The sequence below is a fragment of the Mus musculus genome, chromosome 18 (genome assembly GCF_000001635.26).
Source record: "Mus musculus strain C57BL/6J chromosome 18, GRCm38.p6 C57BL/6J".
In the NCBI taxonomy this organism is placed as follows: Eukaryota; Metazoa; Chordata; class Mammalia; order Rodentia; family Muridae; genus Mus; species Mus musculus.
Genome location: NC_000084.6, coordinates 16,637,153 through 16,663,587, shown reverse-complemented (window position 1 = coordinate 16,663,587; position 26,435 = coordinate 16,637,153). Strand labels below are relative to the sequence as shown.

General features: G+C 39.4%; 1 protein-coding gene across 2 annotated transcripts in view; it reads left to right on the top strand.

Moving 5' to 3' along the window:
• Cdh2 (cadherin 2) overlaps nt 1–26,435 on the top strand; it is a 220,370-nt gene that overhangs the window by 145,659 nt on the left and 48,276 nt on the right. Inside the window, exons 1-6 of one of the 2 annotated variants that reach the window (XM_006525553.2) lie at nt 429–5,549; nt 13,090–13,316; nt 14,955–15,101; nt 16,961–17,116; nt 19,514–19,658; nt 22,994–23,166. In XM_006525553.2, coding sequence (XP_006525616.1) covers nt 5,489–5,549; nt 13,090–13,316; nt 14,955–15,101; nt 16,961–17,116; nt 19,514–19,658; nt 22,994–23,166 — 909 coding nt within the window. In that variant the 5' untranslated portion in view covers nt 429–5,488. Of the gene's footprint in view, nt 1–428; nt 5,550–13,089; nt 13,317–14,954; nt 15,102–16,960; nt 17,117–19,513; nt 19,659–22,993; nt 23,167–26,435 lie in introns of those variants that run through there. The other variant, NM_007664.5, reaches the window with a different exon arrangement.

The following is a 26,435-nucleotide window of genomic DNA, read 5'->3' as shown; positions in this document are numbered from 1 at the left end:
CTGTTACAGGATTCTGTATTAAATTTAATAAACTTTTTATAGTTTCTAAATATAATTAATATGACCTGCTTTGCAAAGAACATGACTCAACTTAAGCATTTATATATGTATATTAAATCATATCATTTGAATAAGCTTTTATGACGATGATAGTAATGAGGTAAACATTTGATTCCAGCTCTTACAGTGTACTGCAGATCACACGCTGTTAGTTTCCTTGTATCTGAGTTACACTGGAATAACTTGAACTGGCTATTATATGTTGGAACAGTACATTCTGGTATCACAGACACTTCCAAGAACTTATGCAACAATTCTTTAGAGACCTAGAAGGAGGGAAACACAGATGATCACAAAAATATAATATGAGGCTGTACTTTTCTAGGTTAGTTGATGTTTCTTAGGTAATAATTATCAATGCATTAACAAATTTATATTCAGATTTTGATGTTTTATTTAAGATTGCACTTTTTTTTTTACTACTTAAGTTCTGTTAACAGTCTAGGAGTTTTATATAATTGCTTTGAATAACCTCACTGTCTTGATGAAGTAATGAGTATTATATCTGTTTTTGTTGTGGAATTTATTTATTAAAGAATATATATATATATATGTACATATATATATATAATTTTGATAATATTCAGAAAGCAGAGGCAACTTTAAATGTAACAACCCTGCAGTTACTTTTGTTAAACATTAATAATTGGCTCTGAAAAATCCAACTTACCAAAGTCCTTCTAGTACCTAGTGATCATGTGTATTTTTTTGGTAGAGTAATAGTAGATATTGGGAATTTGGCTTCTAAAATGAGTTTTATATCATGACAAATTTCAAGGACTTTATTGTAGAATTGGTAGTTCTTCATATATAATCATACTTTTTTCTCTTACAAGCAAGTAAAGAAATACACATTGTTTTCTAACTTCACTGTCTGGGATGCAATGATTTTTTTTCCCCCCAGCGGCTTTTGTTTCTGGCTAATAAGATGTCCTTTTACAGTTTCCTAATAAGCAGTTTGTTCTTTGTGTCTCATTGTTTTATCCACAGTCCATGAAATACATAATTTCTTGTTCCTTGTTGTACCTGTGAATGCAGTACTCCGGGCACATATTTACTCTTAACTGTGTCCTTGTCACGTGTTGAAGCCACACTGTTGAAACTGTTTGAGAGCTAGGCTTGGCTTGCTTTGGTTCGGGTTGGTTTGGTTTGGTTTGGTTTCTTTTGTTTATTTTCTTTCTTCTTCTTCTTCTTCTTCTTCTTCTTCTTCTTCTTCTTCTTCTCTCTCTCTCTCTCTCTCTCTCTCTCTCTCTCTCTCTCTCTATCTCTCTCTCTATCACGGTTTTGGTTATTTGAGACAGAGTTTCTGTGCATAACTCTGAATGTTCTGGAACTCACTCTGTAGACCAGGCTGGCCTGGAACTCAGAAATCTGCCTGCCTCTGCCTCCCGAGTGCTGGATTAAAGGCGTGCGCCACCACTGCCCAGTGTGTATTTTCTTCATGCAGTGCATTTCAAGACAGTTACCGTGTTGAGACAAAAAGATCTACATATGTGTGACTCGATTCTGTCCCCAAAAGAGCTTCACCTGATTTCAGGACAATAGGAAGCCTGGAGAAGAGCATCAGTGAAGCCAAGGGTTGTACTGAGCATCTTTTGAGTCATTAAGAAGCATAGAAAGGAGAGAGCAGTAATTCTGATATATTTCTGGGCTTTAAGACATAAAAGTTTATGCATAACATCATTAGACTATCAGAAATCTACATTTCATATTTCAACCTCATAATTATTTCTATAGTGTCTGTGCTGGGATTAAATTCTGTTTTGATTTTTTCAGCTTCCTTCTTCAGAACACAATGTGTCTCCACTCTCTTCTTAAACACTTTTTTACTTGTATATAGACATAATTTAATACTACAACTTGCCTTAGCTGAGAAAAAGAAAAATTAAGCTTTTTTTCTAACAGATTTTATAATATTTTAGGACATCACAATAATTTTCTAATATTTTCTTCTGGAGGAGAACTATCAGAATGTTTAGAAATTGTTAGATATTTAAATTTTTGTGTTCTACCTACCATAAGCATGGTTCTGGTTTATTTATTTCTTACGATGTGGTGGGCTAGCATGGATTACAACAATAGTCCTATATGTTTCCTGAGCTCCGTCACCTATACAGATTTCTCATCCTTGCGCAGTTACATATGTGTGCTGTGATTCTGGCCACTTGTCACAGAATGGATGCTGACTCTCTCATTCCTGGTTTGACTCTGTTGTATCCCTATCTGATGTGTTCTTTCATAATTGTAAATTAAGAGGGGAATAGGGCAGCAACTTCTTAATAACCCTGCTGGAAAGAGATGTGTGTCATGCGAATTCAAGAGAGGCATGTGTTATCATTCTGGATGTCCACAAGGGTGGGATGCCATGGAAATCACTGAGCATTGTTGCAGCAGTGCGGAGGAACATGTCACCCACCCTACCTGGAATGCCATCTGTGGGCACCAGAACCGGAATTGACTGTCTTGCTGTTAATTGTGTATATCAGTGTGGCTGTGTGCACATGAGTGCAGTGCTTGCAGAGGCCAGAGGAGGCATTTTGTCTCCTGGAGCTGGAGGTAAACAGCTATCCTGAGCAACCCAAGGCGAGTGCAACATGTTCTTGAGCACTTGAGCTGTATCTCCAGGTCCTTGTTGTATACCTATAGCAGGTCTATTGTTGGAGGCAGGCAGCAGAAATGGCTTCTGTTGTATCTCTACTAAACAGCACTGCTTCTCCACCACTGTACTCAGCAAGGAGCACTTTATGCTGAGAGAGCAACTCTTTAAGTTGCTCATTTTTAAACTTTTAATTTAACTTTTTATGTTGATTATTGTGTGTATGTATGCGTGTATATGCACATGCATATGGTGTGTATGTGAGACAGGTGTGTGGAGGTCAGAGCTTGCTTTTCTCCTTCCCATATAGGCTTTTGGACTTAAACTCAGATGGCCAGGCCTGGTAGCAAGAGCCTGTATCATGCATGCACAAGTCCCACATGATCTCTAGGTGGTAGAGAAGGACCGTATCCCAGGCTGTGAATGTCCTAAGGAGAACAATGTATTCTTGCCCTATCAACTCTGCCACCTCTTTATGGCTCTTAGAAAGCTCTCTGCAATAGCAGCCACGTACAATTTCCAAAGGTGGTACTACAATTTCTTAGTTGGTTCAGACCACAGTTGCCTTTTGATCAAATCACCTCTACGCTCTCGTGGTCTAGAGGGAGGTAAATGAACAGTGCCGGACAAAGATATACTTCACTAGTCTTGCTTTCTGAGCAAACTAGAGCCTTGGATTTCTTTCTTGGCTTCCCGTGGGAGGTTGACAAATTAGATCGTGGACTGACATTGTTGAATGTGCAGCGTGACTCAAACACAGCATGTGCGAACCCTAGGATGGGTTATCAGCATATCACCGACTCTCTACAATTTTAAGCTTCACTCAAGCCAGGTTCCTAGCTTTTTGATAAAGCTGTTTATTGTGCAGCAGTATTACTTGATAAGTGAAGTTTAATGGCTTTACTCATTAGAATCCTGTCCCCAGAGAATAAGACACTGGCAAGGCAATAGAATAATGATCTCAAATTGGTTTTCAGCTGCCCTTAGACAGTCTAGAAACATTAACCATTTTATTGTAAAATAGCTGAATTTATATTTTAATGCTCCTTTATGGCCGTCTCCTAAACCTTCTTGCAATTGAGTTTTATTTTCTACCTTTTATGTCCACACACATGGATGCAGAGGTACATATTTGTAGGTCCAGTCTCTTCCCGTTTCTCTCCACCCTGTTTTTAAAGCCAGGTTCTCTCACTGAGCCTGCCGTTGACCACTGACTGGACACAGTGGCCACTGAGCTCCAGGATTTTGCTGCTGTCTTCCTAGCACTGGGGTTATGGGCTCTTGCTGTGACAGCTGACCTTTACATGAGTTTTAAGGATTCAAATTCATGCTGTGATGTTTGCAAAATAGTCACTTTACAGACTGAGCCTGCTATCCAGCCCACTCGACTGTGTTTTAAGGAAGACCTGTATGTGCCAATTGCAAGGCACATCCTTCATATAGCATCTCCCGCTACAGAACTTGCTGGCGAAGGTGGAACCAAGTGTCTCATTCTCCCCACCAACTCCTTCAAAGAAACCTGATCACTTTTTAGCATCAATGTGTTCCTGTTAATATTTCAACTTAAATTACTTTGAGTTTAATTGCACTCCAATGTTTTATATGAGCACATATAACCCATTTTTTAGTTCTGAAGCAAGATGTGTATGAGTTTCATCATCTGATTGTTTTAGCTTTTGGAATAATTAATTTGGCTCATTTTGATTCCTTATCCCTTGCATCTTCCCTCTCTTCATTTCTTTCTATTGTATTTTATGATTAACAATTAGTCCCATTAAACTCTCTTGTGCATAAAAGTTTACTCTTTTTAATTCCATATAGATTTATATGAAAATAGGAAACTAACTGGTTGCACGTTGTACAAAGATAGGGACTTGAGATTCCTTGTTACTGATATACATTGGAGTACCCAAGTTACCCTGGAAGACTCCCCTCTCTTAATAGTGTTTTTAGATGGTATTCACTGGAGATTTATGACGGAGAGTTTTTCTATTGAAAATGTAACTAGATGCCTGGCATTTGGAGCACCTGAATGAACTTAATTGAAAACTGCTAAGGCCTGTAAAACTAACATTACACACAGAGAGCATAGAGTTTTAAATCACAAATCCAGCTTTCAGGAAAGGATCGCGTTGACTTGTGATACTTAGGTGGTGTTATGTTTTAAATCCCAGGGAGAAATTATTAAGCCCAGTAGAAGTATAGTGATGAGTGCTTTCCTCGATGCTCTGAAGCCCTCAGGGAAAGCCTTTGAAATCCATAAGGAACCCTGGCATTAAGTTTGGTCAGGAAAAAGAAGGATTGTGAAATGGAATAAACTCATCCCTGTGGCCTAGGACAGGACAGGGCTTCCTGGTATTTGAAGAAAAAGATAGACACTGCACTGTCCTTTGCCAACACAACACTTTTATTGATGACGTTCTCCTTGGTGTCAATGAATAACTTGACATTGCAGTCATAGAACTTGTTACAAAAAGGGTATCTCATGAACGCAGGCTCCAAGTACCATTTGAGGTTTGTTTTTTTGTTTTTTTTTTTTTAATATTTCTTTTGGAAGATTGGCGTGTATTGAGTGTATTAAATATTATTTAATGTATTGCATAAGCTCCATGTTTTGTTTTTCTTTGCATAAATTTACATTTAAAGAAAATATACTGAGCTTTTTCAGCAAACGATCCATGGTCTTTCCTAAAGCGTCTCCTAACTTACCCTATTGTGAATCCATCTATGCAGACAACTGATAGATTCTGCAAAGGCTACTGTGCTGTAATAATAAAAAAAATTCTCAAGTTAACCTTTTGGGGTGTCCAAGGGTGACAAGAACAAGATGGAATGGACTTCATCCTTATGAGGAGACCTGTGTCTTGGAAAGCATTCTGCCTTGCTTTGCAAGGTATGTATTCAAGCACTGCAAGACTGAGAGGTGACGGCTCCACCCACTTCCTTCCTCACATGTCTAGTCACAGATGCATAGTTCATTAATACACAGTGCTCTCTGCCTGTGCTGGGGAGCTCACTGCACTCCTGGTTTTGTCTGAGAACTTCTGTGAAATTAACACTTTAAATTAATGGATGCAGGAGCTGTCAAAAAATGTTTTCAAATCAAATAATTTGACTATTCCTAAAATAATAGAATTTCAAGTTTATTTCATTTGTCTGATGAAATATTATAGCCTTCACTGAGAATCAGTGTCTTGCTTTCCTAATAGACCTTCAAAAATGGCAATTAAAGTAGAAAAAAAATCTAACGAAAATTTAAAAAAACATATTTAAGCATGAAAATATTTAGGGATATTTTCCTATAATTGCTTTACATATAGTGTAATGGTTTTTCGTGAATGAGAACTGTAAGCCACATGTGAATAATAGCACATTTGTGTTTGCATTTATGGAAGATAGTTAAGTGCTAATACATTTAATAGGTATAATCTGTGTTTTCCTGTTAAAGTTTTATATGGATTTTATGGCTTTCTGGGTAACATTAACATGAGATGCTGCTTGAAGGGAAAAAAATACTTTAAAATAATTATTTCCCTAGTGTTTGCTTTTATATAAATCAGGTTAGCAGATTTCTGTGTAGTTTCCGTGTTATGTATGAAACTATACAGCAGTCTAGTTACATTTTCTTGCTTAGTGTTCTGATGTGTGTGGCAACACACCCCTAACTATGTGCAGACTAATAAGTGTGATTAATCCCAAGTGCCAAACCTGTACTTTCATTTACTTACTTTCCTAAATAAGTACGTTTATTTATTTTCCTCTCATACTTCAACCACCGTTTCTAGTGTTGTCTGAGCACTTAAGTAAAATTAATATTTTAATATATGGGTAGTGGACCTGTCCAAAGTTTTCAAATCAAATCCCTTGATTATAAAATAATAGAATTTTAATTTTTTCCGATTTGTCTAATAAAATGTTATGACTTTCATCAAAGACCACTTGGTATTATATAAATAGTCAAAAGGTTATATTATCCAGCTCTTAGTGATGCCAAATTAACACACTTCACTGGAATGCTAGGAAAGTTTTGGGGACTTTCACAACTATCCTTGCCTGGGATGTTTCTATAATGTGAAAAGTTAGACCATTGTCTATAAGAAAGCTTTTGTGAAAAATAAATTAAACCAGAGGCTGGCAAGATGGTTTAGCAGTGAAGAGAGCTACCTGGTCTTGCCAAAGACTATTCAGTTCCTAGCATACACACACACTGGGAGGCTAACAAACACTTGGGAATTGACCTCTAGGGGCTCTGATGCCTCTGACCTCCTTGGGTGCATCTACTCCAGTGCACGTATCTCCCCTCTCCAACAGAAATGTACACATGGAATTAAAACAATAAAAAAAAAAGCTCCTAAAAGTGAAACCAACCCTTTGTATCAGTTTCATGCTCACAAAAAAAAGGAATTACAGATGTACATACATATCCAGTCTTCTCCTCAATGTCCCCTCCTAGTAACACCCTGCATCCCTGTGACACTTTATCATCAGTAATGAATAATGGCATGATGGTATTAACTGGAGTGCATAAATTACAGTAAGATTCATTTTAAGTTCTGAACTTCCGTGGATTTTGACAAAAACATGATGTTTTTCATCCACCCCAAATATGTAAGAATGTTTCACTCCTAAAATTTAAGATAAATTTTGCATCACATTTTCTGAAAGTTGTATAGTGAAATGTGGTAAAAATCCTTCATGTTTTGAAAACAGAAGTAAAAATTCTCTTTCATTATTTTATCTACCTATAAGTCATAAGGAAACTGTCTTACAACAAAAGCAAGATAGCTCCATGGGGATGGATAGATAGACAACGGATAGATAGGCATTTATCATATATGTGTGTGTGTGTGTATACATATATATATATATATATATATATAAATATATGGAGAGAGAGATTGAGAGAGAGCCCTTCATCCTCAAAGGTAAACTTTAATACTAATTTTATTAATTAAATATATCTCTAGACTATTTATTTGTTTCTTTGAAATGTTTTTTGCTGCTTCAATTGAGAAGCATGACTATAAGTAAGCACAGTAGTATTTATAATTACAAATATAAATATTATAGTGGGCAAAGTGTCTCTGTGTAGATCTGACTTTTTGAGAACTTATGACCAGGCTAGCCTGGTCACTCACAGAGACCAGAGATCTGCCTGACTCTGCACTCTAAGTGCTAAGATTAAAGGCATATGCCACAAAGCCTGGCACTTTTCTACTATTAATGATAGACTTTCTGAACAAATATAGCCATCTTGTGTAAATTTCCCGTCTTGGTCCTAGCACATTGTCAAGTGGGAGAAAATCTCCCTAGCTGCATCCAGCCCTTAGGCAAAGATGACAACAGGCAGTGAACATTGACTAGGTGGCAACAAATGAAATTCACACATGTCTCCTAGAATTGAGGCAGATTTTAATTTGTACTACTTAAAATAACACAAGGTGGCTAAAACTGATGAGCAGGGTGAGCCAGAGCCTGAACTGGTGTCTAATGGAGAGGACTTTTTCCATTGAAATTTATGTTCATTATTTTTCAGTGAAGTATTAATTTTTGTACTGATTGAATACACAAAATTATATGACATAATTGTGCATGAAACATTGTATATATGATATTTAGACGTGTCATTATGGGTGTATTCATGATTTTGTGTGTATGTACTCGGCAAACCCATGTGTGAAAGTATACCCGAATTCAGTGTCAAATGTCTCTCTCTCCCTCTCTCTCTCTCTCTCTCTCTCTCTCCCTCTCTCTCTCTCTCATTCTTCTTCTTCTCTTTCCACTTTTCCTTTTTTTGAGACAGGGTTTCTTCACTGATCTGCATGTTGACAATGTGGCTAGACCAGCTGGCTAGCTAATGAGTCAGGGATCTATCTGTCTCCATCCTTTAATCACAAGGGCACTAGTTGGGCATCATGCTCAGGGTCTAATGCTTACATGACTCACACCAAATCATCTGATCATCCCATTATACACACACACACACACACACACACACACACATATGTATATATATGTATATGTATATGTATATGTATATGTATATAATTATTACTTCTGAATGGGGCTAGAGATGCTTAACAGTGCCTGAGACCCTGGGTTCAGTCCCCACCACAAATAAAGAGATCAACAAACATAAATGATAGTCAGAAGTTGTCTTTACGTAATAGTCGACTAAATGAAAATTGGCATGTTTCTAATAATAACATCTATTAAACTGATTCACAAAAGCTACACATTAGAGGCAGGGACTAGAACAACTGGCTTACCTTCAATTACTGACCTTTCTCACCCAATCCATGTAAAATCATTTGTTCCAGGATCAGTTTTCGGAGGCCAACATCTTGTCACTCAGGGGATAGACACAATTTTCTTCCTTACAAATATATTCTATTTCAAAGGTGTTCTTTCCAATTGCAAACATGTTGGCATCAAAATCCAACTAAGGAATGGAATGCCAGATTACCCAAGTGGGCTCCCACAGTCAAGACTGTGAGTTCCCCATGCCTATCTTCCCACACCCTTTCCCCTCCAGCGCCTGTCTCTGTAGGACCTTGGGGCACTATCCTGAGTTACTTACATCTTAATCTCTATGAGTCCCTATGAGCCCTGCTTACTTGTTCTGTGGGCAGAGTTCGCTTGGCATCCTTGACCACTTTGATTCCTACAATCCTACCTCAGTGGATCTGCGGGAGACTGAGAGGAATGGAAGAGGGAAGAGTGGGGTAATCTAATATATGAGAAAAGAATAAGGAAAAAGAGTTACTTTTTAAAATCTTGTTTGCCATGGGACTCTGAGAGCTCTAAATCTGCCATTATTTTCTTCACTAGTTTTACTGGGCTTCTTCATCATCTAATTGTATTGTTTATTAAATTGTTTAGGTTTGGGTGGCTTAACTCAAGAGATTCTGTTAGACCTCTTTTGAGAAATGACTGGAGTCATAAACACATGGCAAGGATGGAGCTGTCTTACACATCTATAGAGCAGGAATAATGAGTCTCATGTCACAAGTTCACTGTTAAGGTCTAAATGTATGTAATGCATGTGGCTCCTCCTTCATGTGGATGTGGGTCCTCCTTCATGTGGATGCGGGTCCACCTTCATGTGGTTGGGTTTCATACTCACTCATGTGGACACCAGAGCTGGGTATCAGATTCTCCTTCAGTCACTTCTCACCTCATCCTTTTGAGGCAGGGTCTCTCTCCACTGAGTTTCAGTGAGTTCCAGAGGTTCTTCTCTCATTGCCTCCATGGTCCTAGGATGGCAGACCTGAACCTCTGCATCCAGCATTTTATATTAGCACCCAAGATCCAAACCCAGACAATTGTGCTTGCATAATAAGTTCTCCAGCCCCCTTTAACCTAATTTTAACTCTACTTCACAATGCTTCACTGTCTACAAATAATTAGTTCTAACTACTACTGCCACCAACTTAAATATGAATACTTACGACAGGTTCTTTGAAGGCCTTGGATTTGTGCATTGGTTGTTGGCTTTTGTTGTTGGGTTTTGATATAGCAAGTTTTGTATAGAGATTCTCTATGATGCCAGTCCATTTTCTTTCTTTCTGTCTTCCTTTTTTAAAAATGTGGTAATGTTTTCATAGATATTTATAAATACTTACTTTTATTATTCTCATCACAGTTAGTTGTCATAGAAAATAAAAAACTATCAATAAACTAAAAATTTCCTCTCTTTTTAAGGAGAGAAGGCATAGTCATAGGAGACTACTAAGAAATTTATTAAAATGATCGTTATAATGGGCACAGTGTTAATGAATCTTTTATATAAAATTTGCATTCCAGATTCAGGGTGGAGAGCATTATAAGCTGGCATGATGCATATATGGCTTGTGTCACAGGTGACATATCAAGGGATAAAATCATACAGGGTTAATGCTGGGAAACCTGCAACTGGAAACGACTACCCAGGACACAGGTGCAGTGATCCAGATGTGTCCTGGGGAGAGGATGCATGGTACTGTGACGAAATGCAGTAGGAAATGCAGAAGAGACTAGACATTCCTGAGCAAACTGAAATGTCATGAATTTCTTTTTTGTGATATCAAAAAAGTTACTTCTGTTAATAAAAATATGGCATAATTCTAACATCTTGACTTCTCAGCGACATTCCAAAAACAATTTTAGTTTTCCCTTTGTTGTCTTTAATTTACAAAAAAGAAATGAAGAAAATGCCATCATTCTCCAGAAAATACTTTAGTCAAACGTAAGATTGCAGTACTAAGTCTACTCAAGGATATTTACAGTTCAAAAATCAATGTTACATGTTAACATGACTTAGTTGCAGATACAACTTTTATTTTTATGTTTAATGACTGGAAATTGAAGGAATATACATATATATATATATATATACACATGTATATATATATATATGTGTGTGTGTATGTATATATATATGTATATATGTATATATATATATATGACAGTATGTGAAAAATTATATATTCAATAGTTAAAATATTTTATTACATCTGGGAAGGTAAATGAGTGAATGTGGACCTTGGCTATAGCCTGTACTTGTCACAGTGAATTGATGTGAGTGGAACTGGAAGGACCATTTTCACTTGGTGTGTGAGACAGAGGACTTCTTAAACTGGGTTGCAGTGCTTCAGATGTATGGCCAGAAAATCGAGAGTTCAGGGTCATTGTCTGCTACATGGTTCAGTTTCAAGTAGCCTGAGTTATAGGAGACTCTGTCTAAAGCCCAAATATGAATAAGGGAGGGAAGTTTTTCCTCCCGTCCTTGGGAAACAGGAAAATTACCTGTGAATATACATTGTACTACAGGCATATCTATCACTTGCCAGTTGTGTCCCATATAGTCATGACCAAACTGCAGCACTAGTTCTCTGGAAAATAAAAACCACCACCTTCTGTGCGATGACTTCCCTTGCCATTCCCATACAACGTTTCTTCAGAAAGATGGAAGGTGGACTGTAAAGGAAATGATCTTCCTCAGAGGCTGTCCTGAGCATGCCCCATTGTAAATGTGGAATCTAACTCTCAGTGTCTGACACACAGGCTGATTGGCACTGCATTACGCAATGCTGACTCCCCCACCCCCATTTTCAAGTCAACCCAATTGTTGGTGGTATGAATAACCCACTGAAATCGATAAGATCCTTCTCCTTAAGCATTGGCTCATTTCTCATTTAAATCATTTAAGATGCATGTTTATTTCATTTGGTGAGAATTTACATTAAGAATCCAAAAGTTCATAAGCACCCTGAGGAACAGGAATGAACAACTTTGTTTTGTTTTGTTTTGTTTGTTTTGTGTTGTTTTTGCTTTCCACTCTGAGTTTCTAGGATTCTAGGACATATTATGGGTGTTGATGAAGATGCCCAGAATTTCCTTCCTTCAAGTGTTTATCTAAGGTCCTATGGCAGAAAGGGTGCAGGGTTATTACAACTGAGAAACCCAGGCTTTAATGCCTCTCCAGTTGACTGTGAGGCTCAGCTGTGAAACTGTTGGTAGAACTCCAGTTGGTGTGTGAGGAAGACCAGCAACAGCACGGACTGAGGGAAGATGGAAGCTTAGAGGGGGACAGGAAGCAATACCTGCACAAGGGTGCAACACTGAAATCAGGAGCACCTGATGGCCTCGTGTCTAAGAGATGGTGATGGAAGGAGAGGCTTAAACAAGGAGATGTGGGGCAACAACTTAACGATACCTTGGTTCAATCATACCTTCTTCTCTGAGGGGAGTTTGGTCCAAGACCCTCAAGTCTAAGAATGCTTAAGTCTCTGCCATGTAAGTGGCCTACTATTTCCTCGTACGAGGCCTAGGCAAACCCTCCTGTACACTCTATCTCTAGATTATGAAATCCTCAGCAAAATGTGCATCCTCTGGCCATAAGTTGCACATTCGAGTTTATGAAAGACAATGGGTAAAAAGGCCTGTACCTATTCAGTACTTCAGTGAAAATGTAACTCTTTTTTTCTTCAACCACCCTGCTGTTGGGTAAGGTTGGTATAGACTTCTCCGTATGCATAGCCTGAAGTTAGAGAGAACTCACCTTGGACTGTAGTATGGAGATAAACATCGTAATGTCTTAGAGATGGCTCAGCTAGTGAAATGCTTCCTGTGAAAGCAGGAGGACCCAAGTGTGATCTCCCGTGTAGGAATCCCAGGAATTAGAGTGGATGCTTCTCATATTAGGACCATGGAGGTAGAGGCAGGCAGATCCCTAGAGCTGGCTGGCTCCCGAAGAGTGGTACACAAGCTTGAGCTCGAGTCTTCATATCTGTGGGCACTTGGGCCAGTCACAGACATGCTCAGGAACTTGTGCACACACGGTATGAAAACAGTTTCTGTGAGTCCATGATGCTGTGTTGTATAATTTAACATGTTATGGCGTGAACTATGCTCACCTTGGTGAGTAACCAGGCACTTGTACTCCTTTCCAGTGAAATTCAGCAACTGCAATAGAAAAAGGAAAGTTCAGTATGAAAGCAGCGAGCCAGCAGATTTCAAGGTGGACGAGGACGGCACGGTGTATGCTGTGAGAAGCTTCCCTCTCACTGCAGAGCAGGCAAAGTTCCTGATATATGCCCAAGACAAAGAAACCCAGGAAAAGTGGCAGGTAGCTGTAAACCTGAGCCGGGAGCCAACCCTGACTGAGGAGCCTATGAAGGTATGGTACCCAGATCTGGCTTTGGAGACTTGATTTATGATTCTAACTGAATATGGGTTTAATTATTACCCTATAAATGGAGGGCCAGTGTTTCCATTGTTATCAACTTCAGTCTCTTTAGCAGTACTTGGTTGTATCGCTAACATAATAGGCTAAGTATATTTCAAGCAACCAGAATTGCCTTGGAGAGGTTTGTTTATATTTTGTGATTTATAATTTAATTTGAATTAGAATTAGTTTCTGTTACATTTCTGAGATGCTTTACAAGCTGTTAAGTGTAACCACAAAATAAACACATCTTGGGAAGATGTCATCAGTCAAATTTATTAGGTGGGAGGTGCAGATCTACGGTGGGGACAGGAAAGTGTTTCTGGCAACAAGGGTTGAGGTTTGTCCTATTTTTTCAAAAGCAAATTGGGTACCATGAAATATTCATCCTGCCACAGATTTTCAGGAGTGATATGCTCCCTCTCATGAAAACTGTTGTGAGCCACAGTGAAATAAATAACGTGTGTTTCCAACAGAGACCTATTCATCTCAGCAAATGTTTATTGAGCACTTACTCTGTGAAAATACCTATATAAGAATTTTAAATGAAATAGAGACATGGCTTCACATATCCTATGTTGTTTATAAATACCAGGTTCTTTGTGGGTCACACCCATATATACGTTGAAGGCCATGACTTTAAACTCTAACCACTATGTTTTGAATACTACAGTCACAGATAGCAACACAGGCCATCATGGTATTTAATTGTAAATGTGATGTGAATATACATATTCAAATATCAATGAATATACTAAAAAATGCATTGCTTTTTTTTAATACTAGTGTTGAGGTTTCAAATCATGTAAAATACAATATATTAAGCCATTAACTGTTGAAAGGCCTCAAGCCACGTGAGTGCTATCCAGAGTGGGCGGCTGGTACCTAATGGGGTGAAAAGATGTGTCTGTTGTTGTTGGCTCTCCGTGTTCTAGCAAACCGTCCAGGATGTTTGCACAGAGACAGCATGGCCTAATGGCTAAAATGTCCACAGACGTCGAGAGAAATGGAAGAAAATGTTGACACATAGCAGAGATTAATGCCTAGTGTGCAAAGTGGGTCATTTACTGCATCCATCACTGCTGACATAGGTTTAGAATAATTACAGCATTAATTCTGTGGGATTTAATAGGGTCATAAATATTTGAGACATTCTTTAGCGGTATGTATTAAACTTCTCTTGAAATTCAAATTATATCTCAGCACATCAAGATCTGAATTTAATGTACAGTAGGCACATTACCTGAACTGTGGTCTAAACTAATGAGAAATATATAAAAGGGTGCGATTAAACTTGGTTTAATATTAACTACTCTCTAGGATGGTTTATAGAAACTGCAAGTAGTTTACTCAACTGGACTATATAATAAATTGTTTCTAATTCAATTTCCAGTGAATAGTGCAACCCAAATACTTCATGGTACTTTTCTGTTATTGAATTAGGGGACAGGGAAAGGGCCTCCTGAGTTATTCTTTTTGTTCATAATACACTGTGGTTCCTACACACATAGGTATCCATTAATATTGATGTGATCTTAGAGAGTGCACTTCCTAGTCCTCAGGAATGTCTTCTTGTATTTTAATGCAAAGGAACCACATGAAATTGAAGAAATAGTATTCCCTAGACAACTTGCCAAGCACAGTGGAGCTCTACAAAGGCAGAAGAGAGACTGGGTCATCCCGCCAATCAACTTGCCAGAAAACTCCAGAGGACCCTTTCCTCAAGAGCTTGTCAGAGTAAGAGACTGTCATTATAATTATTTTCATGGCAAGGCAACATTAGAAATTATTTTGCCTAATTTTTTTTAAGTAGAGTTTATGACATGTGTACATACAGTTGAATTTGTGTGAGTGGAATTTCTCCTATGTAGTAAGAAGCCTTTCCTGTGTCGTCTCTTGGATGATTTATACACATAGCTGGGTCCAGGGCATTCAATGATAGGACTTTTGTGAATTCATGAGCCATAACACCATCCCGTCCCTCCCCTTCCGCCTCTCACTATTCAAATGCTAGTCATAACCAGGACTTTCCATGGTGATCTCTGCCCTCTAAAGATAGTTTGGGACAGAAGGAAAAGAATAAAGGGCAATCATTGCTAAACCTGCCAGCACCAAGTGCACTTGAGAGTCTCTTTTTAAGAGGAAAAATGACCTCTGATACCATTAACAGAGTCCCTGGGGCAGTGCAAAACTGGAGCCTTTCAAATCTGAGAAGAGAGAATTTTGCAGTTACTTACACTGCATACCATCTGACCATCCGATATGGGGAAAAAAATAAGCAAAGTCTACAGAGTAGTATTTATTTAAAAGTATAACATTATGGAATCATCATATTCTCATTTATTAAAATGCAAATGTTCCTATGATTATTTTAGTACTCCAAAGTACTAAAGGCATACATTTGGGCCTTTTAAATAAGTCACTTATTTGTGTTGTGTATTAATCCTTATGTGCATTATAACTCAATTTAACAATGCACATAACACCAGATAGAGGTGTTTTTTATCAACCCTCATGAAATACAACTAAAAAATAGAATTTTGCCCTATGTTAAGAAATCTCTGTAGATCAAATGGATGGATTAATTTAATTTACCTGGTGCTTAAGGATCTGTATTTATTACTGCCCAACCTACCCTTTTTCTGTCTCTGCCTTTTTTCCATTTTCCATCTCTGTAACCTGCTCTGCTCTGACGTGCTTGACTTTTGTTTGAAGTATAAAATACACCGAAAGAACCTCTCTTTGATGCTTTGTTAGGAAGGAGAACTGTAGCCTTCATTACCACCTGAAAACCATGTAGGAAGCTTTAGTTGCACTGTGTCAGTACAATGGAAGCAAGGAAATCTAATGTGCAGGCCTGTCTCCAACCAGAGTCCCACATAAGGTTATTTCAAGCTGTGGCTAGATAATTATTACTTCTTACCATTTCTGATATGTGACGGCACCATGTTTTGTATTAAATTAGACACTTGTTACTGTATTATAAATATTTTACCATGGCAATTTTGTCTAAGTAGACAATGCTAAATTTTGACATATTGCATGATGCACAGCTAGTGTTCCTTTAGATGAAAAGGTTACCCCAAGTCTTTCTGGGGGGTAGGTAATGTCTCTTTTTAAGTCCATCCTCAAGAGTCAAAGAATGGGCTTGGAAGATGGCTCAGTCATAGAGTGTTTTCCACACAGCATGCAGACCTGAGTTCAGATTCCATCAGAGACCTCAGTGCAGGGAACTCAGAAACAATAAACTCTGCAGCTTGCTGACTAGCCCAGCTACATGAATCAGGGAACTCCAGCTGCACTGAGAGACCCAGTCTCAAAAAACAAGTTAGAAAGCAACTGCACCCACCTTGCACCCACATGCACATACATGTACACACAGACATGACTTGCATACAACACACACACAGATACACACACACCAGAGAAGAGGAGGAGGAGAGATAGGTGGAAGGAAAGAAGAAAGAAGAGGAAGGGATGCTCTGAAAGACATCCTTCATGTTTGGGGAGGGATGAAGCAAGGTTTGGAAGTGTGGTGTGTCCCCAAACAACTCTGCCCATGTTTTCTGCTTATATAATTTTTTCTTCATCCTCAGATCAGGTCTGATAGAGATAAAAACCTTTCCCTGAGATACAGCGTCACTGGGCCAGGAGCTGACCAGCCTCCAACGGGCATCTTCATTATCAACCCCATCTCAGGACAGCTGTCAGTCACAAAGCCTCTGGATCGAGAGCTGATAGCCCGGTTTCACGTAAGCTTCCATCTGCTGAGTCTGTGTTCATACTCCTTGTCATGTGCGTTTGTGTAGTCTGCCACTGCCTCGAGTCACTCTGATGGCTCTAACTCTGAGGTATAGCACCAGCAATGTATCTGTAGGCCTTTTGCTTTCTTTAATAAGCATGTGTTTATAGAATTGGTGCATACTATAAAACAAGCAATGCCAAAATAACAAGAAAGAAAGGGAAACGGCCTTCAACATCATCACTGATCACTGTTGACATGCCATTACTTGCTGTCAGATGCATGGCTAAGAGGACCCATGGGACCTGCTCTGTATGGGCAGGATCAGAGCAGCAATGTGTACATATCCATATCACAGTTGTTCGGGGAGGGAGTAGTATTATAATCACAAGCTCATTTGTATTTTACTCGTATTAGATTGCCTCTTTTTTTTTTCTTTCTGTTATAAAGATTTGTTTCAGTATAGGTGCCCCAGCCTAGTCTTTCCATATTTCCTCCCTTTTCTTGTTTTATTGTTTGTTCAGGGACATCAGGTACTTCATTTGTGCATTCTATGATTCCTTTTTAGAACATGTATGACATAAATTACAGCTTTGCAGGGATATTGATCAAGGCTTTCCCTAACCTAAGAACTCATGCTCTCAGGTTCTATCATGATTGTGTTTCATATGTCAATGCTTAACCTCCATGGAGGGATTTCAATCACAGGAGGAAGGATCTAGATTCAGCCTGTGAGCCTGTGAGCCCAGCACCATGGACCATGGCTCCTCCTGCAGAGCAGCATCACTGCCATTAAACGTTCCCGAGGCATGATGTCTCCAGACTCTTACTTGGCTCAGCAACAACTTTTGTTTTCTCGTTTTTTATTAGATATTTTCTTCATTTACATTTCAAATGCTATTCCCAAAGCCCCCTATCACCTCCCCCAGCCCTGCTCCCCAACCCACCCACTCCCACTTCCTGGCCCTGGCATTTCCCCTTACTGAGGCATATGATCTTCACAAGACGAAGGGCCTCTCCTCCCATTGATGGCCAATTAGGACAACCTCTGCTACATATTCAGCAACAACTTTTAAAGTCCTGTACCTGCAGAAACCTTTAGAAATCCTGGTGTCTTATAACTATTGTAGATCCCCTAGAACTAAACAGACAAGTGTAGGAAAAGTTGAATATGTTTTCAGTTGTGTAACTCAGAACTGACTCATTACCTTGATTAATTTACAAGCCCATCATTTTGAAATTCCTGAGAGAAAGTGGAATGAGGTAGCACGTAACACTCTAGTTAGAGCAGTTTCTATTGATGATCAGAAACACACCAGTGCGTTTTTCTTTGACTTCTCTCCATCTAAGATTCTGTGGTTGAAATTCAGAAAATAAACATATTCATCTAAGACTGGAGTGAATTGTTCTATAAATGCTTGCTATGTATGCATTCAAAGCAACACCAGGAAAATGGAATTAATTACAGAATTGCAAGTACTTAGAGTCATTAAGCTTCATTATTTTACATAACTATAATTAAATTTCAGTATTAAGAATTTGTTAATGGAATATATTTTGTTAAATAAATCAGGAGGAAAATATCTCTAAAAAGGATTGAAAAGCAGTAATAAAATTGCATTGTGTTATGTGTTTAGTAACCTAGAAATCAAAAGGATATGTTGATTCTACTCTAACTGGATAAGAACATACTTGTAAGTAGCTAACAGCATCAGAGATTACAAAGAAACTTTAAAATACTGTGGAAGTATTCCAGTTAAAAAGAAACAGTACAACAGAAACTTGCATAGTCTTTGAAAGGGATGCAGTAGATGTTTGCTGTGAGAAAACATTAGAAAGACATTCAGGCCCAAGTAGATTAGTGACTTATATGTCTGTGGAGAAAAACAACATACAATTTCTCAAAGGTGACCGCTGATAACATCTGCTAAGGGTATAGTGAAGAATGTCTTATACAGGCATGCATGTCTTCATGTCTCTGAAAAGCCTTAAAATTTAAAAGTTTCTGTGTAAATTCCCTGTGTACCTGTAATTTTCCAGATCATTTCCTTCCCGTATTTAACAAAACAGTATTTTAGATCTGGACACAGCTGGCTCTGGACCAGGGCTCTGTCCACCAAGAGCAATGTGGGAATCATAAAGCTCAGGTTCTTGGTGCTCTGGTGCTCTGGTGCTCTGGATGTGAGTCACAGCAGTTCAAAGCTGTGCAGTGAGCCCTAGGCCTGGCCTAGAGGGAAGGTGGCTTCCTGTACGACATCTCTCCTCAGAGCTGGGCTACCTCCGTCTAGGGCAGGGAAGGGTAGCAGCTTTGGCATGACTGTCCTCAGGATGCTCTGGCTACTGTGGACGCGTGGTAACCACAGGTGACAGATCTTCAAGTGCCTCTGCCCTCTGGTTGCTTTTGCAGTTGAGAGCACATGCAGTGGACATCAATGGCAATCAAGTGGAGAACCCCATTGACATTGTCATCAATGTTATTGACATGAATGATAACAGACCTGAGTTTCTGCACCAGGTTTGGAATGGGTCTGTTCCAGAGGGATCAAAGCCTGGTAAGTTAGAATATTACTGTGATCATGACTTGAAGAAATGTTGTATGAGAGCCATTGAAGTAACCTTTTTGGTAGAATGCTTGCCTAGCACACACACAGTGCTGGTTTGATCTGTAACACTGCATGAGAAGTGGGACTGGACATGGTGATCCACACCTACAATCCCTGTGGTCTGGAGGGGGAAGCAGTAGGATCAGAAATTCAAGGTGATTCTCAGCTACATATTGAGTTCAAGCCAACCTGGGCTAGCAGATATACTTCCTCAAAAATTAAAAAAAAATGTTTTTAATTGACACTGTCATAGCAGTAAGAAAAGGGAAAATCCTGTATGATATAGCAATAAGGAAAATTCCTGTGAATGCCTTTTAAAGTTCCTGGCTATGCTTTTGGAACAAAAGGAAGCAACTTAGGAAAAAAACGGAGACTGAAAACAACAAAATATCTCTACATCCACATGAGTTTTACGTTGTTTGAAAATCAAGAGACTATGGAATCTATAGTAGCCTTCCCTTGGTTTGTAGCTGACATAGTGAGAGTTGCTTGAGAGGCAGGCGGATTTATGAGTTCGAGGCCAGCCTGGTCTACAGAGTTCCAGGACAGCCAGGGCTATACAGAGAAACCTTGTCTCGAAAAAAACGAGAGAGAGAAAGAGAGAGAGAGAGAGAGAGAAGGAAGAAGAAGAAGAAGAAGAAGAAGAAGAAGAAGAAGAAGAAGAAGAAGAAGAAGAAGAAGAAGAAGAAGAAGAAGAAGAAGAAGAGGAGGAGAAGGGAGGGGAGGCTTTTAATGAACAGAGTACAGAGTCCTTTATAGGAGCTACTTGGTGTTCCTGTTACCAGGCAGTGAGGCCCCAAGCATGGCAGGGCTGGTGACAGCTGTGATACACTGGGTATTTACTTCCAGAGTGCCCCCGCCACTTCCTCCACAACCCTCTTTCAGCTCCATAAGGAAAGTGGACTGGCCTTGAGGTAGCACTTGCAGAAAGCCTCTTGCCTTTGTGAAGTGGTGTTTGACTGGCTGTTCAGATTCTTGTACTAAAAACATTCCAGTCACAGAATAGCCTGGCCAGGGAGGCCTATTTAATCTGAAAACCTAGCAGACCAGGCACTCAGTCAGTAAGGGCATGAAAAAGGAAATGTTTGGCCAGCTGGTCAGATTTAATGTTTTGAGATATTATTTTGTTTCACAAAATATCCGTGTTTAAAACTGCACTCTGAAGGATGCTGAGCCTCTTCACCAATACCTGTAGCTCGCTAATGTATTGCTAATCTGTGGGCACAAGCAATTCTGCCTTAAACTCTAGGCCCCCTTATATATTCATGGAAAAAGAGGCGTGTGGGGGCTCTGTCCTCTATGGCTCCTCCAGACACATTGTCAGACAAGATGACCTCCAGTCTTACACATTTTAAAATACAGTAAAACAAAGTAGATCTTTATTAAAATGGACCTTGTGGGCTTGCAAGATGGCTCAGCAGTTTTAGGCACTTGCTACCAAACCTAAAGGTCCTGAGTTTAAACCTCAGGAATCATTTGATAGGAAGAGAAAGCTGACCCCTACAAGCTGTCCTCTGATCTTCACATGCATACTGTGATACATACATACATACATAGTAATAAAAGAATGCATCTCATACAAATACCCTACACATGAAGAAACTGTGGGCATTTGACTACAGAGTTCTGCTACTAAGTATCATTTTCCTATGTGTTTGGTTGTTTCAAACTTTACATACTGCACTGCTTCACAGAACTTGTTAGGCATAAGCTTTTCAGGCTGTATTTACCGTATATCTGACCATGAATTTCCAGTTAGGCATCTCATGAATGAAAGCCTCTGAGTGGCCGCTGTGGGGAAAGCTGTCTCTGGGCTGTCCTTTCTGTGCTTTGGAAGCAGTCTCGTGGGCAGGGCTTGAATATGACAAGCCTCTTGACTTAAACTGTGCCATAAGCATTTTGACTCCAAGTTCTTAAATCAGACATTGTGTATGAACAACCGGTTCATGCTGCAATGTCAGCTTAGCAGGAGTTGAATGCTGCACTCTGCCCTGGCACTGGCCACAGTGGTAATAGGAGAGTTCCTGCCCTGCGGGAACATCGGATGCAATAGGGGAGAGACGGAACGGAAAAGCCAATGAGCTATCATCTATGATATAAAGTTTCCAAAATGAGTAATGGTGGAGACGCTGCATGATCAGCTGAAATATCCTGCTGAAAGGGACAAGTTCTGAGAAGATATTTGAATGGCACAACAAAGACATAGCCAATTCTAGGGTGCAGCGTTAAGTGGGGTCTTCCTCCATTTCTAAAGTAAACTCAGGCTCTAGGTTTCTTAGAAGACAGAGACAGAACATTTTCTGATTCAATTCTAAATAGATCTTACAAAACAAACTAGTCTAAATAGTGAATACTTCTTAGCATCTTGATGGGCTGACTGCTTTCCAGATTTAGTTTCTAAAATACTCTGGGTTGGAATCTCCAGGTCAAGGACAGTATCCTTTTCATCTTTGCAGCAGTAACGATGCACAGTGCCAAGTCTCTGCCCAATGTAGCAGAGCAGTTCTGCCTAGCATGCTTCCTTCTGACCCGGGGCAATGGAATGGGCTTTGCCCTTTACACAGCTCACTGTCAGAAACTGACTTGGGCACTGGGGAGAACCACTCATAGAAAGCCCCATGAAATGCTACTATGGAACCAGAGGACTGGGTAGTCATAAAATATGTTTGCAGTGGCATCTGAGTTTCTTGTCTTTTGCATTCAAAGTTGGCCATTGAGCCCTTTGGGGATCCTAGAGTAGATTTGTTTCCTAAGTATGGAAACAGTGGAGTCTATAAATACATGTATTTTTTAAATTTCTTTTTACACTTCGATGATATTTATTATGATGACATGTCTGGACTTGGGGGTGTGCACATGTGTGTGAATGCCAGTATGTATCCCTTTTTAAGAACAGCCCATATTATTTTTTTGGTCAGGGTCTTTAATTGACACTGGATAGGTTAGGCTGGCTTGGCTGGGCAGTAAGCCCCAGGAATCTATCTGTGTTCATCTCCACTGCACTGGGATTACAAGCATGCACCTTCTATAACTATTGTTGTTGTTGTTGTTTTCTTTCACATGGCTCTGGGCGTTGACTCTGGCCCTTAGGGCTTGCACGGCAAACATTTCACTGACTGACCTCTACACTGCCATGATTGATCATTTTAAAAGTTTTTTTTTATATTGAAGGACTTAAAATGTTTGTGTTATGAAAAAGTGAAAATGGGCATACTAACATACTAAGGATACCTGAGTTTAGGGGCCCTGAAATGACAATCATCGGACTTCTCTTCACTCCCTAGGGACGTATGTGATGACGGTCACTGCCATTGATGCGGATGATCCAAATGCCCTGAATGGAATGCTGCGGTACAGGATCCTGTCCCAGGCGCCCAGCACACCTTCACCCAACATGTTTACAATCAACAATGAGACTGGGGACATCATCACTGTGGCAGCTGGTCTGGATCGAGAGGTGAGCAGACCCAAAACTCTCTTGAAGGAGCGTGTGGTCTTAGGGCAAGCATTGATGCTAATTTCCATTCTGGTCAGAATGGAGAACTTAATGTTATAAATGATATGTGTGTTTGGTATTAATTTATGTTAGCCTCGGCGATATTTGACTAAGTTAAGCCAATACTCTCCTGTTTCAACTTTTTAAAGTTTTTTAAGAGTTCTGTGTTTCTTCATAGTCAATGTTTTTTTGTGGGGAACCAAGTTAGACATCATAGTCAAGTAATATGTATCCAAATTCATTTTAAAGAGACTACAAATAATGCATATGTAATTGGGTCTTTGGGACGTCTGTGAATTTCATGGTGGGTATTAGACAAGGAAATTTTCATCTTCGTTAGAAGTTGTTCCTGAACTCTAGGAGAAGTTACTTTCCAAGTTTGAAGGCTGGTACTTCTACTGTTGAGCATTTAAAGCTGGTGATATTGAGACTCATACTTCTGGAACACTATTCTATTGAAATTGCAACATTGATGACATTAAACACCACCACGCTGTCTAACAGTGTACAAGAATGTGCATATTTTGGTAACGTGCTAGATAGATATGTAGAGCTGAGTACCATCACAATGCTTGTCATGGCCTATCTGAAAGGGCTTTCGAGCCTGGTTCTCTAGACATTGAACCTTCCAATTCTCCAGCCATCTTGTGCTTTCTCCAGGCACTGGTCAGGAAACTTTGACATCCTTTTTCTATTCTGTGTCCTGGCAGTTGTCTTTCAGCTTCTTAGGGCCATTGGCCATCGATAATCATTGTTTGAGGGAATTCTTTTAAAGGGTCAACACCTAGAAATTGTGGGTTGCAATTTCCAGGCTGAGCCAGCTTTTGCTGTAACAGAGCCTCAGATTGTGTCAAGTAGGAACATTATATACACCATGACATAGATTATTGACAAGGTATTGAGAAGTTAATGGTTTTATGTTCTCTCTACTTCAACAATGTGCATGTGAACTGAATTAAAGACAGCATTGCTATTGTAATTAGTTATATACACAAAATTGTTCTGGAACCATCATAACCAAGTAACAGAACCAGTCAGGAAAAATGTTCAGACATCCAAAGAGGAATTTAATTTTTGCAATGCGCTCAAAGTTCAAGGGGGTGGAGAAACAGCCCAGTGGATAAATGTGTTCACTGTGCTAGCAGGAGAACCTGATTTGGAATCTCCAAATCTACATAAAAAGCTGGTCATTGCAAAGTGTCTATAAACTCAGCACTCTGGGGGGGCAGAGACCAGAGAGTCACTGGGGCTGACTGGCGTTCAGCCTAGCTCCACGTTCTGTGAAAGAGACCTTGTTTCAACAGTATACTATATAGGCATCCTCCTCTGATCTAGACAGGGATGCACATCTGCATAGTCACACAAGGATACACCACACTTACTGGACAAAGGAAAAAAGAAAATGACAGTTCAGCATAGTCTTCTCGCCTTGTCTGATATAATGTGAAACACTATTCTGACACACCCATAAACTCAGTATGAGTATCATACTTTGGATAAGATGACAGTATTTTTTCGGTAGTCTCTCCCTGGGGTAAGATTGACTATATCAAGAAGATTTAGTGCAGGTTGCAACCATAATATTTCTCGTTCCACACAAGAGTTCCTGTGAGATGTGGAATTCAGGGCTTCACAGAGTTCCTCCCTGAGATTCCTCTTGTGTTTAGCCTGACTGTTTCATGGCAAGAAAGAGGCATAAAGAATTAAAGACAGTTTTCCTTATGCAGACCAACCATGTTTAAAAATCAGAGAGGCTATATTTAGCCTGCAGGATAAAAGCTTGAAGTGGGGTATAATTGTAGTTAAGTATATCCTGCAGTTCACAGGGAAACCATCCGCCACCCTTGATAACACTAATGCAGAAATAGATGGGAAGCTATGGGAGCATGGGTTAGATACGATATGAGGAATCACTTCTTGACAGTGGAATTATTAAAAATCAACAATGAGTTACCGGAGGAAATTATGGAAAGCCTTCCATTTTCTGAAAGTCATTTCGCCAAGAAAAAAAAATACATCTCTCTTGGATGGTTTATGGTAATTCTGCCTGAGGCTGGGCTTAAATTACTTTGACTTTTTATACAGGCCCGAATTCCTTTATTTCTATTAAAATTCACAGTTTCCTTTTTGTGGAAAGTAATTTTCACTATCATTCTCTCAGGACCTATGACACCTTTCAGTGATGGAGCCTCTAACAGTTGAAACGCTTACAAGAGTCACCTTTTAATTTTTCTTTAATCTGCAGTTTTTTTTTAAATGTCTGTTCTTTAAGGTTTTGAAATCTAAGGCCATCAACTCCTCCCAACCCTATCATTTTTTGGCTTTTTTAAAAAATGTACTCCTGACTCTTTGTTACATTGCCTGTTAGTGGCTGTTCCTGACTTTAACTCCTCTGTTTTTTTCTCTTCATGCCTAATCTTTGCCTTCTAAAGTTAGTTTCTCACTTCTATGGCAAAAATACCTGAAAGAAGCAGTTAGTTAAGAGAGGGTTCATTTTGGCTCGTAGTTCAAAGGATGCTACAACCCATCATGGAGAAGAAACACATGAGACTATTAAACCACACATTAAAACAGCACTACCTCCCACAGCTTCCCTGCCAGGTTTGAATCTGGGGTTCTGCTTGGTGTGATCTGTTGGACCTTCTTTAACCTATAACCCTTGGTCTCCACAAGTATAACATGGATCTCGTGAGAGAGTTGGCAGGATACTGTAGCACGGTGCATTCAGCATTCAGTGAACATGTTGCTCAATAAATCCTTGCAGCCATTTTTTCACTGGCATAATTGACAGTCCCTGTTTCTGATTTAGTATTGTCCATTATTTTTGTTCTACAGTGTTTATTTTTTTTCTGGGAAAAAGCAGGAAAAGTCCAGTGTTTGCTGCTTCCTAGGCCAAATACTTCTTATACTTGTGCCCTGGCTTCCTTGTTGGTCCTGACATGTGATCTCCTACTTTTACGGAGTTCAGTTCTCACTTCTCTGCAGCCCCCTTCATAATCAGCAAACATGCCGAGTCTCCTCAATGGTAAATGGCTCATCACACCTTCTGAAATGAAGGCAGAGGTCTTTACTTTGGCATCTTGGACCCTTTACGGCATCGACCTCAATGTCTCCTTCATCCCTTCATTTAAATCCTCCATAACTTCTTACTTCCCAATTTGGAATGATGACATCATCACTCATGCAGCCACTTTCAATTCCTTGGAAAAGTAGTTATATGTGCTTTTCTG